At 42.1% G+C, this 12,767-nt stretch overlaps 1 protein-coding gene across 3 annotated transcripts in view; it reads right to left on the bottom strand.

The window, feature by feature from the left end:
• GABBR1 (gamma-aminobutyric acid type B receptor subunit 1) overlaps positions 1-12,767 on the bottom strand; it is a 56,636-nt gene that overhangs the window by 20,703 nt on the left and 23,166 nt on the right. For all 3 annotated transcript variants that reach the window (XM_039360955.1, XM_039360956.1, XM_039360957.1), the window contains 4 exons: positions 9,842-9,943; positions 2,731-2,796; positions 2,197-2,388; positions 728-970 (listed from right to left, as the gene is read on the bottom strand). In XM_039360955.1, the coding sequence (XP_039216889.1) occupies positions 728-970; positions 2,197-2,388; positions 2,731-2,796; positions 9,842-9,943 (603 nt within the window). The remainder of the gene's footprint in view (positions 1-727; positions 971-2,196; positions 2,389-2,730; positions 2,797-9,841; positions 9,944-12,767) is intronic.

Here is a 12,767-nt window from a genome sequence, read left to right as displayed (position 1 = left end):
ACAATATGTAGAATTGTCTGGTAATTATGGGGTTAATACAGAGCAGAAGGGGATCGGTAAAGCCCGGAAAGAAAGAAGAAGAAAACATTTGACCTTCACACTAACTGGATAATGTGAGATATGACGGCTAATTTAGGGAGGGAACATGCTGATAATTTAACTGCTCAGAGGAAGAGAACTTAGATCCTAGCATCCCTCCCTTGTGCCTGTGCTGACATTTTGTAACAATAAAAGACTTTTAGGAAAATAAATGCCTGGAAGTTCTTTGGAATGTTTCATTAGCCAGAACCTCAACAGCATGCACAAATGGGCCGTGGGCACTAGCGTGAGTGGGGGGTGGAAATGCGCGTCCACGCATGTATGCGCATGGGCCAGCTGTTTCTGTGGCCCACTGGCCAAGAGCTCAGGACCCAGTCCCAGCCACGGACCATAGGTTGGGGACCCCTGCACTAGCCCATCATGACCCCATCCTGTACTAATACTTCTGTATATATTTCTTTTTTTCCTCCCATCAGTGTTTCTTGACAACCTATTACTACTACCCCTAAAACCAAAAGCTCTAAAAATTCAAATAGGCTTGGAAGGAGAAGGCAGGATTTTTGATCTTACTCAAAATAATCTTACTAGATGACCCGGAATTCTGACAGACTTGCCTATGGATTGACCCTGAATATTCTGCACACCAGATTTCCTGCCTTCAGGAGATCAGTTTCAAGGGATCACTCACCGAGACCCCCTCAAATGCTGAAGAGTTGAGTGCTCGGTAGATCTCGTCTGTAATGGTTTGGTTGTTGTAATTGAAGTCTTCAAGACGCAGCCCTTTCTTTACCAGTTCAGCTGAGGTCTTGTTCAACGCAAGAGCTAGTGCCCAGATGGCATCATAAGCCAATGGGGCTTCCTGGAAACCCCCCGTCTCTTCCGGAGATTTCTCTACGCGCTTTGTCAGTTTCTCAATGAATTCCTCTGATGTCTGTGGGGAACGAAGAAAAACAACATTCTTCCTTGTTGCAGAAATTGATAAATATTGGGATTGCTTTAATAAAGAAAAAGAAACAGCAAAAAGTGAAATGCAACTTTTATAAATAAACAGGATTTAGTACTTCCATAAAATATGTAAAATATTTTATATTTGCCGAGCAATAAAATACCATTATTGGGTAATATAATTGCTCTGTGGTTTTGATGCTTTTATAAACTTTCCTCTTTACCCAGGCTTTTCTGCCAGAATATATTGTTCCATTTAGATCATTTTAAAAATTGTTTGCATGATTTAATTCTAGCATATTATTTTTATTACGTTATTATATTTTGTATTTTTAATTTATTTTATTTAATTTTTATTGTACACTGCTTTGAGATTATGTTCTTAGTATTATTAAATGGTTTATAAATTGATTAAAAAGAAATCTTGCTGTAAAAAAGTTTGAGAATAATATTGATTCAGATTTATTGTAGTCTGTTTCATAATTAAATGGAAAAGAATGTATGGTTTTCTAAAAGGAGAATTAATCTAAAAGGAGAATTAATCTTATTAGAGAAATCAATAACCATTCAGCTACTCAAAAGAAAACTCTGGACTCTAATTTTAATTGAATTAGAAATATTACTTTATACGGTGATTCAGCTCTTTTTAAATGGGAAGGAACATTTCATGAAACAATCTTGTTTTCCTTTTAATAAAATCAGGGAGTATCTTTGTGAAAAAAATGCATCTGCTTAACTTGAATAATATTAAAAAAATATCTGCCAATGTATATAATTTTGATTAATGATGTGTAATAAAATAAAATAATTATTTTACACGTAGTTGGCGTGCCATTGGATCCAGCACATGTCTTATACTGCCAAATCATCTGCAGAGTCAATAGGTCCAAACCAAGGAATGTAATTCCTAGATAAATTTGCAAGTCTATTTTAAAAACCAGGAGGAATCTGGCAGGCCTAAGCCTTTTGAATTACAGCTCACTTCATCAAATGCACAGGGTGGGAAAATCGATGCAAGATTTAAATTAAAGATGAGGTCAGGGAAGAGGAGAGAGAGAGAGGGAAGACCAGGTGCTTATGTCTTTCAATAGAACGTATTTGGCTAAAAAGGCACTGTCAGGCCTTCTTCTGGTTTTGGCTACCGCGGATTAACTGGGTTTTCATTTTTGAAAGATCTGGCCGTGTTCCTTGCCTGTTGCGGCTCTTCCTCACCATATTAGAGATGCTGCGGGTGTTTTCTGGGTTCAGCATGACGATCTCCGTGGTGATGTGTCCCTCCACTGCCTCCCTCATCTCTTCCTCCGTGCAATTAATGTTTGCGTCCTTGATGCGGAACCAGTTGTCAGCATACCAGCCAATCAGGAACCAGACATATTTCTTTCCAAACAAACGCTCCTTATATACCTGCCACCATTCACAAAGGAGGAATAAAAGAAGGTTGACTCGCAAACAGAGGAAGCCACATTTCCAGGCAGTAGGAGATCACACCACTACAGTACAGAAAGAGTTTCATTGAATACATACAGGTAGGCGGAAGGAAGCGTGGGGAGATTTGCTATGCACTGGAAAGTAACAAAGCCGAGCGCATATACAGCAGCCCCAGCACACAAGGCATGCAACAGTTCGTCAAATTAGTGCCATCATCATACCCACTAATGCTAATTTCCCAGAAGCTGAAGCAGAATGGAGCTAGGAAAACATTTTATCTGCATTCTCTGTTCTGCTCAGAGAACTCCGTGTACCCACCTCACAGAAAACCTTTCGTGCCTCAGTCTCGTAAAACAGCCCAACAATAATGCGAGCGTCCTGACGCTGAAAAGGGAAAAAAAGTGGAATCAGATGACCAGAGGACATCAGATGACCAGAGACAAGTCAAGTTTATTACCGCTTTATAAAACCCTAGTAAGACCACACCTGGAATACTGCAGCCAATTTTGGTCACCTTATCACAAAAAAGTTGTTGAGAGTTTGGAAAAAATTCAGAGAAGAGCAACTAAGATGATCCAAGGCCTGGAGACTAAAACATACGAAGAACAGCTGCAGGACTTGGGTTTGGCTAGTCTAAAGAAAAGAAGAAATAGGGGAGACATGATAGCAATGTTCCAGTATCTGAGGGGCTGCCACAAGGCAGAGGGGGTCGGGTTGTTCACCAGAGCACCAGAGGGAAGGACGAGAAACAATGGCTGGAAACTGACCAAAGAGAGAAGCAACCTAGAACTAAAGAGAAACTTTAGTGAGGACAATCAACCAGTGGAACAGCTTGCCTCCAGAAATCGTAGGTACTCCATCATTGGAGATTTTTAAGAAGAGACTGGACATTCACCTGTCTGAGATGGTATAGGTTCTCCTGCTTGAGCAGGGGGCTGGACTAGAAGACCTCCAAGGTCCCTTCCAGCTCTATTCTATCTAAATGATGCTGAGGGTGGGAATCACTCGTGTTTTCATGAAACGTATATGCATACATATATACATAACTGCATTTCTGTTCGTATTCATTACTATCAAACACACAGCTAATTTTCAACTTATAACCATTCATTTATCGACTGTTCAAAGTTAGGACGTCACTGAAAAGAGTGAGTTACAACCAGTCCTTGCACTTAGGACCGTCGCAGCATCCTCACAGTCACATGATCGAGTTCTTGGCAATCAACATATGCTTATGATGGTGGCATCATCCCGGAGCCTCTTGATCACCCCTTGCAACCGTCCCAGCTGGCAAATGAAGTCAGTGGGGGAGGCTGGATTTGCTTAATAACTGCATGTTTCACTTAACAATTATAGTGATTTGCTTAATATCCAGGGCAAAAAAGGTTCTAAAGTCAGGCATGGCTCACTTAACAACTGCCCTGCTTAGCAACAAGGCAATTCTAGTTCCAATTGTGGTTGTAAATCAAGGACTACCTGTACTATCCAATATACTTAACGGCACATCATGCTTCCATTAAATAGATTGAAATCCTATAAATGCCACTTAGAACACTGCAAGAAAGATATTCCCCACTGCACCTTCCCACGGTTGCAAACTCACTATTTCAGACCGTGAATTCCCAAATCTTAACCAATCCCAAGAATGTAACTTGCCAATCAGCTAACCGAGGACAGAAATACTGCATGCACACAGGTCCGCACCCGCACACCAACAACTGCAATTACATCTTGAGCCTCACAACATAAGCACCGTTTTATTCCTTTTACGCACGCAGAGGGAAAGATCACCTCTACATATTGGTAAGTGGAGCTGTAACAATAGTTTCTGTTTTCTATTAGCTCAAGTGGGTAAATGGAAATGTGTTTTTTGCTTTATTTGGGGACAGTGTTATTTTGCTAAGACTTCTGGAAGTCATTATTACTCTCTCTTCTAATAGCCTGTCTATTAAAATGACATTTCCAACAATAGTAGAACAATTAGTAAAAAGTAACTCAAAAACCTGTGGAATCAAGCTACAGGCCAGCTGTCCCCAACTTGGTGTCATTGTCCTTCTGTGCTGGGTCCTAATTACCATAATCCTCAGCCACTAGGGCAGTGGTGGCGAACCTATGGCAGGGGTGTCAGAGGCGGCACTCAGAGCCCTCTCTGTGGGCACGTGTGCCGTCACCCCAGTCCTTGGTCTTCAGATGGGTTTTATAAAACCTTTTCCCTTTAGGCCTCCACCGCCGTGTACAAAAAAAAAAAAAGGTTCAATCAATCAGTCAATTTCAACTTCTCACGGGGAAAAAAAAATCTTGCAAAGTTGGAATTGATTGAACTTTTTAGTCCCACCTAGTCTGCCATTACCACCGCAGCAACGCCCACCCAATGGGCCACACCCACCCGGCACCCGACGATGCATAAGTAGCTTTTGGGTTGCAGTTTGGGCACTCGGTCTCTAAAAGGTTCGCCATCACTGCACTAGGGCCAAGAGAGGGTTAAATAAATTGAATTAAATTTAATTGAAGGAGGAAGCTGTAGGATAGATATCTCCCCTCCCCTCCTTTCCTTTCCTTTCCTTTCCTTTCCTTTCCTTTCCTTTCCTTTCCTTTCCCTTCCCTTCCCTTCCCTTCCCTCTGCTCCTGTATCTCAATCAGCCACCGTGCTTAATTTGCTCAGACCTCTTAAAAAGCAGCCACTGTACATTCGAAGCACATATTTCTGACTTCATTATTCATTGCGTGAAGACATTCTCCTTTTTGTCTGTCCTGAACGTACGGTTAATCGGGTGGTGTACTCTGTGTCACAACAGCTTAGCTGGGAACTCTGCATTTTTGAAGCAGACAAGGCGCTCGGTGAAGCCCGCACCTAGCTCCTTGTTTCCTTTTTGGCAGAGCCAGGTCTGACAAATCTTGTCATTTTGCGCCATAAATTATTAATGCACGCGGCTGAATGAACTGGGCCATTAGGTTTTTTTTTTAGACGTGGCAAGTACCTGTTGCAACTGGGCTCTTCTAGAAATTGGGAAGAGGAGCATGGGGCCAAGTTTTCTGGCCCCATTATAGCTTTTGCTAAGTGGTGTGTGGGGGGGGGGTAAGGTGCTGCAGTGCCTATAATGGCTTGGTGACTTTATGACGTGTGGACTTCAACTCCCAGAATTCCCCAACCAGCACGGGGCAAACTGAGTGGGGCATATTTCCTTCCGTAGGAACAAAGGCCACCACTTTTCCCATTAGGAAAGGAGGTGGGTCACAGCCCTCTGGAGTGCTACCAGCTTACGTTCATCGTTAACTTTGCTCCGCTTTTTAAAGAACCCATGAAAAGGTTAAATACTGCCACTGAGATGGCATTTGGTGCATTCATTCCAGAGGCACCATCTCCTTCCTGAGGAGCAGCCATCAGAAGGAGGAGAATCTGCCCGTCTCTTAGTTCAGAGATTGGCAGCTGCCATTAGGACAAAAGAATCGCAGTGATAGCTGTCTTTCTCTCTCCAGCAGGCGGCTAAACCGGCTGTGATGAATCTGTCCTGTCTGGGAGCCCACAGCAATTATGATCCAGGGAGGGTGGAAGCTGCACTGCTGGATGCAGGCCAGGGGGCCTCGCTTGTTTTTTTTGCTGGAAAGGTTAATAACAGAGGGAAAAGATCATAAAGGGATTTCTCGTTTAGGAGACAACCCTAGACGACTTCCCCAGAGCGAGAAAGAGGCAGCTGCAACAAATGCCAACGGCTTCTTGAAGAGCATCCAGATCGCGGGAGGTAATTATCTGTTCTGTTCTGCCTTGGTCAGACCACACATCCCAGTTTCAAAAGGACACTGATAAATAGGAGCAAGTCCAGAGAAGGGCTACCAAGGATTGGAAGCCACGTCCTAGGAGGAGTAGCTGAAAGACCGAGGTACGTTCAGTTTGCAGAAGAGAGGATTTGAGAGGGGACAGGATAGCTCAGGGGTAGGCAACCTTGGCTCTTTTATGACTCGTGGACTTCAACTCCCAGAATTCCTGAGCCAGCCATGCTGAGGGGAAAGGGAGAGGTTTCCAAGATGAGCCATGCTGGCTCAGGAATTCTGGGAGTTGAAGTCCTTGAGTCATAAAAGAGCCGAGGTTGCCTACCCCTGGGATAGCTGAAGGGCTGTAGAAGGTTTGGGCTTATTTTCACTTGCTCCAAGGATTAAAAGTAGAACTACAGGTAGTCCTCAACTTACCATCAGAATTGAGACCAAAATTTCTGTTGCTAAGCGAGGCATTTGTTAAGTGAGTTTTGCCCTATTTTACGACCTTTCTTGCCACAGGCGTTAAGTGAATCACTATAGTTGTTAAGATAGTAACACAGTTACTATCTTACTCCCCATTTGACATTGCTTGCCAGAAAGTCAGAAAAGGTGATCGCATGAGCCCAGGATACTGCAAACATCATAAATACATGCCAGTTGCCAAATGGCTGAATTCTGATCATGTGATCATGGGGATCCTGCAACGTTCGTAAGTGTGGAAAGTGATCATAAGTCACTTTTTCCAGTATTGTAACTACGAATGGTCACTAGATGAATGGTTGTAAGTGGAGGACTATCTGTAGTGGGATGAAAATTCAAAGAGGCAGATACAAATTGACTGTCTGTCTATCTATCATCTCTATCTATCTACCTATCATGTCTGTCTGTCTGTCTGTCTGTCTATCCATCCATCCATCCATCTACCTATCTACCTACCTATCACTTATCAATCTTATCTATCTATCTATCTATCTATCTATCTATCTATCTATCTATCTATCTATCTATCTAATCATCTATCATATCTATATCTATATCTAGCTATCATATCTTTAGTTATCTATATCTATATCTATATCAAATGTATCATATCTCTGTCTGTCTGTCTATTTATCTATCTATCTACCTACCTACCTACCCACCTATCTATCTATCTATCTATCTATCTATCTATCTATCTATCTATCTATCTATCTATCTACCTACTTACCTACCTACCTACCCACCTATCAATCTTATCTATCTATCTATCTATCTATCTATCTATCTATCTATCTATCTATCTATCTATCTAATCATCTATCATATCTAGCTATTATATCTCTAGTTATCTATATCTATCATATGTATCATATATCTATCTGTCTATCTCATATATATCACATATCTATCATATCTATCACATATCTATCTATCTATCTATCTATCTAATCTTATCTATCTATCTGAGCTATCATATCTATCTATCTATCTATCTATCTATCTATCTATCTATCTATCTATCTATCTATCTATCTATCTATCTATCATCTGCCATTTTAGTGCCTTTGAGTCAGTTTTAACCCGGGTGACAGCCGATTCCCTGCAGTTTTCTTGATAATATTTCAGAAGTGATTTGCCCTTGCCTCTTCCTTCTTCCTAGGGCTGAGCAGACAAACTCGCACAAGCTTACCTAGTTTGCTTTGTGCCTAAGACAGTGCTAGGACTCACCTGTCTCCTGATTTCTAATCTGTTGTCTGCCTTAAAATTGTCAAGGTTGAGAAACACTGTCTTAAGCAATAAATCAAAATGGCTTTCATAGTTCATTAAGAAGAACTTACAGGTAGTCCTTAACTTGCAACCATTTGTTTAGCGACCATTCAAAGCTACAACAGTGAAAAAAGTGATTTAATAACTGTAGCATCTCCAGAGTCATGTAATCAACATTTGGGTGCTTGGCAACTGGCATATATTTACGATGGTTGCAGCATCGTTGGGTCATGTGACTGCCATTTACAACTTTCCCAGCCATCTTCCGGCAAGCAAAGTCAACGGGGAAAGCCTGATTTACTTAACAACTGCAGTGATTCACTTAACAATTGTAGCAAAAAAGGCCATAAATTTGCCCATGATTCATTTTAACAACCACCTTGCTTAGCAAGAGAAATTCTGGTCCCAATTGTGGACGTTATTTGAGGACGATCTGTATCAACAGTAAGCATGGTCTATCAGTGGAATAGGTCAATCAGGGGAATAGGCTACTGTAGGAAACTGTTTCTTCCCCTGCTTGAGTTTTTTAAACAATGATCAGATAATCATCTATTAGAGATGCTGTAGGGAATCTTGCCCTGTGCAGAGGGTTGGTTTTGATGATCTCTTAGATCCCCTCCCAACTCTATGATTACATGATTCATTTAATTTAATATTCCAACACAGCCTTTCTGGATAGTGCCCTCTCAAAGAGGCTGCATCAGTTGCCCTGCATTCCATTCAAAAGTTAAATTCCCCCCAAAATCTAAAGATAAGTAGCACTTGAAAATGTGCTTCAGTCTGTATGAAATTATTTTCACATATCGCAGCAAACATACTTGCAGCTTGCCCAATCACATTGCATCAGTTAAAAAAAAATTGATCCCAACAAATGTAGGGGACAGATTAGCAGGTAGCCCATCAGATAATCTTAGTTCCTTTCCCCCCCATCTCTATTTTATGCTAATCTAATCAGTCTTAGATAAGCTATGTATATGTTTCCAGAGCCGATTACAAGGCACTAACACAGGCGAGGAGTCCACTAGTAATGTGATAGGCAGATACACAGACACAGACACATAGACATACACACACAGACACATATACAATACCAGCCAACATTAATTTAATAGCACATGATTAATCATATACAGTTCATGGATAAATGGGTTCACTTCTAAAGAACAGTTTATTCACCAAAATCATTAATCTGTGTAAAATTGTCTCCCTTTTAGCCCCCATGTTGAGATGTTCCAAGGTAACAGGGTCAAACACATTTGCTCAAGTTTTGTAGGAAATTCTTTTGCAAAGGCTTAGTGCAGTGGTTCTAAACCTTTTTAATGCTGCAACCCCCAACCGGTCGTAAGTGGAGGACAACTCAACCGGTCGTAAGTCAAGGACTACTCAACTGGTGCGGCACTGTTTGCAGAATGGGACTTTTGGCGGGCTCAGCAGGGCACAGACAGCCTGGACAATTCCTATTGGCTTTTGAAAGCCAATAGAATTAGACTCTATTCAAGAGAGTCTATTCTATTGGCTTTCGAAAGCCAATAGAATAAAAGGGAGTAGCACAGCTAAGGAAAAGGGGGGGAAAATGGTGGACTGCGTTGTTTGGCGACCCCTGTGAAATGGTCGTTTGACCCCAAATGGGGTCCCGACCCACAGGTTGAGAACCACTGGCTTAGTGTGTCCGTGTTGCTTTTCAATTTGCAAGAGAAACGTTTCATGACAACTCTGCCAAAAGTCTATTATTTTGTTCTCAACTTTCGCCCATGCAATCATGGAGCTGAAGATTGGGGATGAAGGACAATCTTCCCTAACATACTCTCGGGCTGTTCTGCAAGCTTAATCCCTCTATGTGTAAAAGGTGGCAGGGTGGGGGAAGGCTGCGTGGAGGAATGGTGGGTCCCAACCTGCCCTCCCTTGACAGTCAGACACACTCGGATACCTTGAGATTCTTGACAGGCACAGTAGGATCAGAGAAGAAGCTCTGTCGAAAAGTGATTTCAATCCCAGCCTCTTTGACTCGTTCCTCCAGATCATCCAAAGTCTGTGGGAATGCAGAAGGAGGCATCATAATCATGCAGTCATAAGGACCTGGACCAGGGGTTCTCAACCTTGGCAACTTTAAGACTTGTGGACTTCAACTCCCAGAATTCCTCAGCCAGCTTTGCAAAGCTGGCTGAGGAATTCTGGGAGTTGAAGTTTACAAGTCTTAAAGTTGCCAAGGTTGAGAACCCCTGATGTCCTGGACAAAGATGTATTTCAGAAGCTACATTAAGATAAGAGAGTATATATTCTGAGTTTGCACCTCATGCTACTAAACTAATAATAAGCCAAACACCCCCCCACAAACAAATCACAGTGCAGCTCAGCACACTGCGTGAATCTAGTGATTCTGTTTTGCAAGCCATGATTTATGGGTGAGTGTGGTAGAAACCCAGCCCAGTTACCACTTGTATAGTCAATAAAACATGACTATACAAATAACAGCTTAGCACAATGCATGGAATCATTGCGTGCACAGGTTAAAAACCATGGAAATAGCAATGTCAGTTTTATGCTTGTAAACTCTTCCAGCGTTTGTGATCTTGCGGAAAACAGAAGTTTAGAATTTCAGTTTCTATGTTCTCAAAAGACACAAGCCCCATCTATAGCTGTGTAAAAATGGCTAGTCAAATCTCAGAAGCGAGTTCTTGTATTGCACTATCCAGCTCCCAATGCTTTTTTTTTTTCATTCTTGCTATCACAGGGAACAAATATAAAATAAATTGTTTAAAATATTACTATTTCACATATTTTGGCCTCTCTTAACACATTCAGTGTTTTCTAATGTACGTGCATCTCTCTGTTCAGGAAAAATAGACACAATGAATCAAATTCTATACAACAGAGAAGCTTTTCTTTTTCTATGCCAGTGGTTCTCAACCTTTTTAATGCTGCGACCCCCAACCGGTCGTAAGTCGAGGACTACTCAACTGGTCGTAAGTCGAGGACCACTCAAGTGGTGCAGCACCGTTTGCAGAATGGGACTTTTGGCGGGCTCAGCAGGGCAGAGACAGCCTGGACAATTCCTATTGGCTTTTGAAAGCCAATAGAATTAGACTCTATTCAAGAGAGTGTATTCTATTGGCTTTCAAAAGCCAATAGAATAAAAGGGAGTAGCACAGCTAAGGAAAAGGGGGAAAAAATGGCGGACTGTGTTGTTTGGTGACTCCCATGAAATGGTCATTCAACCCCAAATGGGGTCCCGACCCACAGGTTGAGAACCACTGTTCTATGCCTCTTCCCCATTGAAGCGCTTTGGACCCAAATGAAAAATGAGCCTCTCTGTAAGCAAAGGAATATTTTTCATGAGTAAACAGTATATTTGCATGACTGGATGCTACTTATTAAAAGGGGAAACCAAGGAGGAAGCAAACCACAAACAGGAAGCAAAGCAGAATTAGGGATATATGGAGGAAATGTTGAGTGCAACTAGGCAGCTAAGGTTGGACTCTTGTATATTTGGCATGAATTCAAGCATAATATTATCACTTTCACATTTGCTGAAATCGATGGCCTAAAAGCTCCAGGTGGGATTAGGAACACATTTGTGTCCAGGGTCCGGCAGCTGCTTTTCTTTTAAAATATTTTTTTCAAAGAGGTGAAAAATGTAACATATACTGTGATTCTAATAGCGCTGATCTCTCTGATCCGCTGTGTCTCTGGTATAATAATAACTGTGAGAACGATAATATATCCAACAATGTGCAAGTATTATGAGATGTTGCTTGTATCAGTCATAGTCTGCATTAATTAGAGCTGCTTTGATCACCCACAGTTTCTTAATTTCTCTGATGGACTGGGAGTAATCAAAAATGAAGAGCAAGTTTGGGCAGGAGGAGATCGCTTAGCCCCTGCGGGGCTAGTGTCAATATATCACCGTGAGAGATGCAGGGCTGCAGCCCGCTTGCCTGTCAAAAGTCACGTAAAAATAAATCTGGGGTTTCACATTTGCATAAATGTGACGGACATTGGAAAACAGCTGGTGAAAACGCTCCTCTTCTTTCTTGAAGCTATTTGTGGGGTTTTGCTTTTTTCCTTCTCTGAAAGAGGAAGCTGTAATTGTTGTTAGGACATCTTTGAGACAAATAGCCCTCAGCTGAGATCTCAGTTGACATTTATTAAAATTCAGTAAGGGGGAAAAAAAGGGGCGGAAAATATATTTTCTGCTAGAGAGAGCAGTCTAGAAGCATATTAAGAGACTCATTATTTCTTCTCCTGTCATTTCCTCCTTTTTCGCATCCCAACCTGTCCCACCCCCTCTCATCTGTCTAACTTCAGGCTGAAAAACTCAAATGTGGAAAGAGAATTACAGCATCATTCTTGTTATTTCACCATACATGGGCACCTTCATGGCAGCTTTTAATTCCTAGCAACTGCATGGACTAGACCAGTGGTTCTCAACCTTTTTAATGCCGCGACCCCCAACCGGTCGTAAGTCAAGGACTACTCAACCGGTCGTAAGTCGAGGACTACTCAACTGGTGCAGCACCGTTTGCAGAATGGGACTTTTGGCAAAAGCCAATAGAATAAAAGGGAGTAGCACAGCTAAGGAAAAGGGGGGAAAAAATGGCGGACTGCGTTGTTTGGCAACCCCGTGAAATGGTCATTCGACCCCAAATGGGGTCCCAACCCACAGGTTGAGAACCACTGGACTAGACCTTGCAAAAAAGAAATTGGCAATTCCCCCCCCCCCCAGAAGTGGTTTGCCCTTCCTTTCTTCTTCCTATGGCTGAGAGGGAGTGACTGGCCCAAGGTCACCTGGTCTCAGGCAGGACTAGAACTCACAGTCACCTGGTTTCTAGCCTGATGCCTCAACCACTTCACCA

This window comes from Crotalus tigris, unplaced genomic scaffold (assembly GCF_016545835.1).
Source record: "Crotalus tigris isolate CLP2741 ecotype Arizona unplaced genomic scaffold, ASM1654583v1 scf7180000019189.1338056, whole genome shotgun sequence".
Classification (NCBI taxonomy): domain Eukaryota; kingdom Metazoa; phylum Chordata; class Lepidosauria; order Squamata; family Viperidae; genus Crotalus; species Crotalus tigris.
Note: the sequence above shows the minus strand (reverse complement) of the source record. Positions and strands in the feature narration are given on the sequence as shown.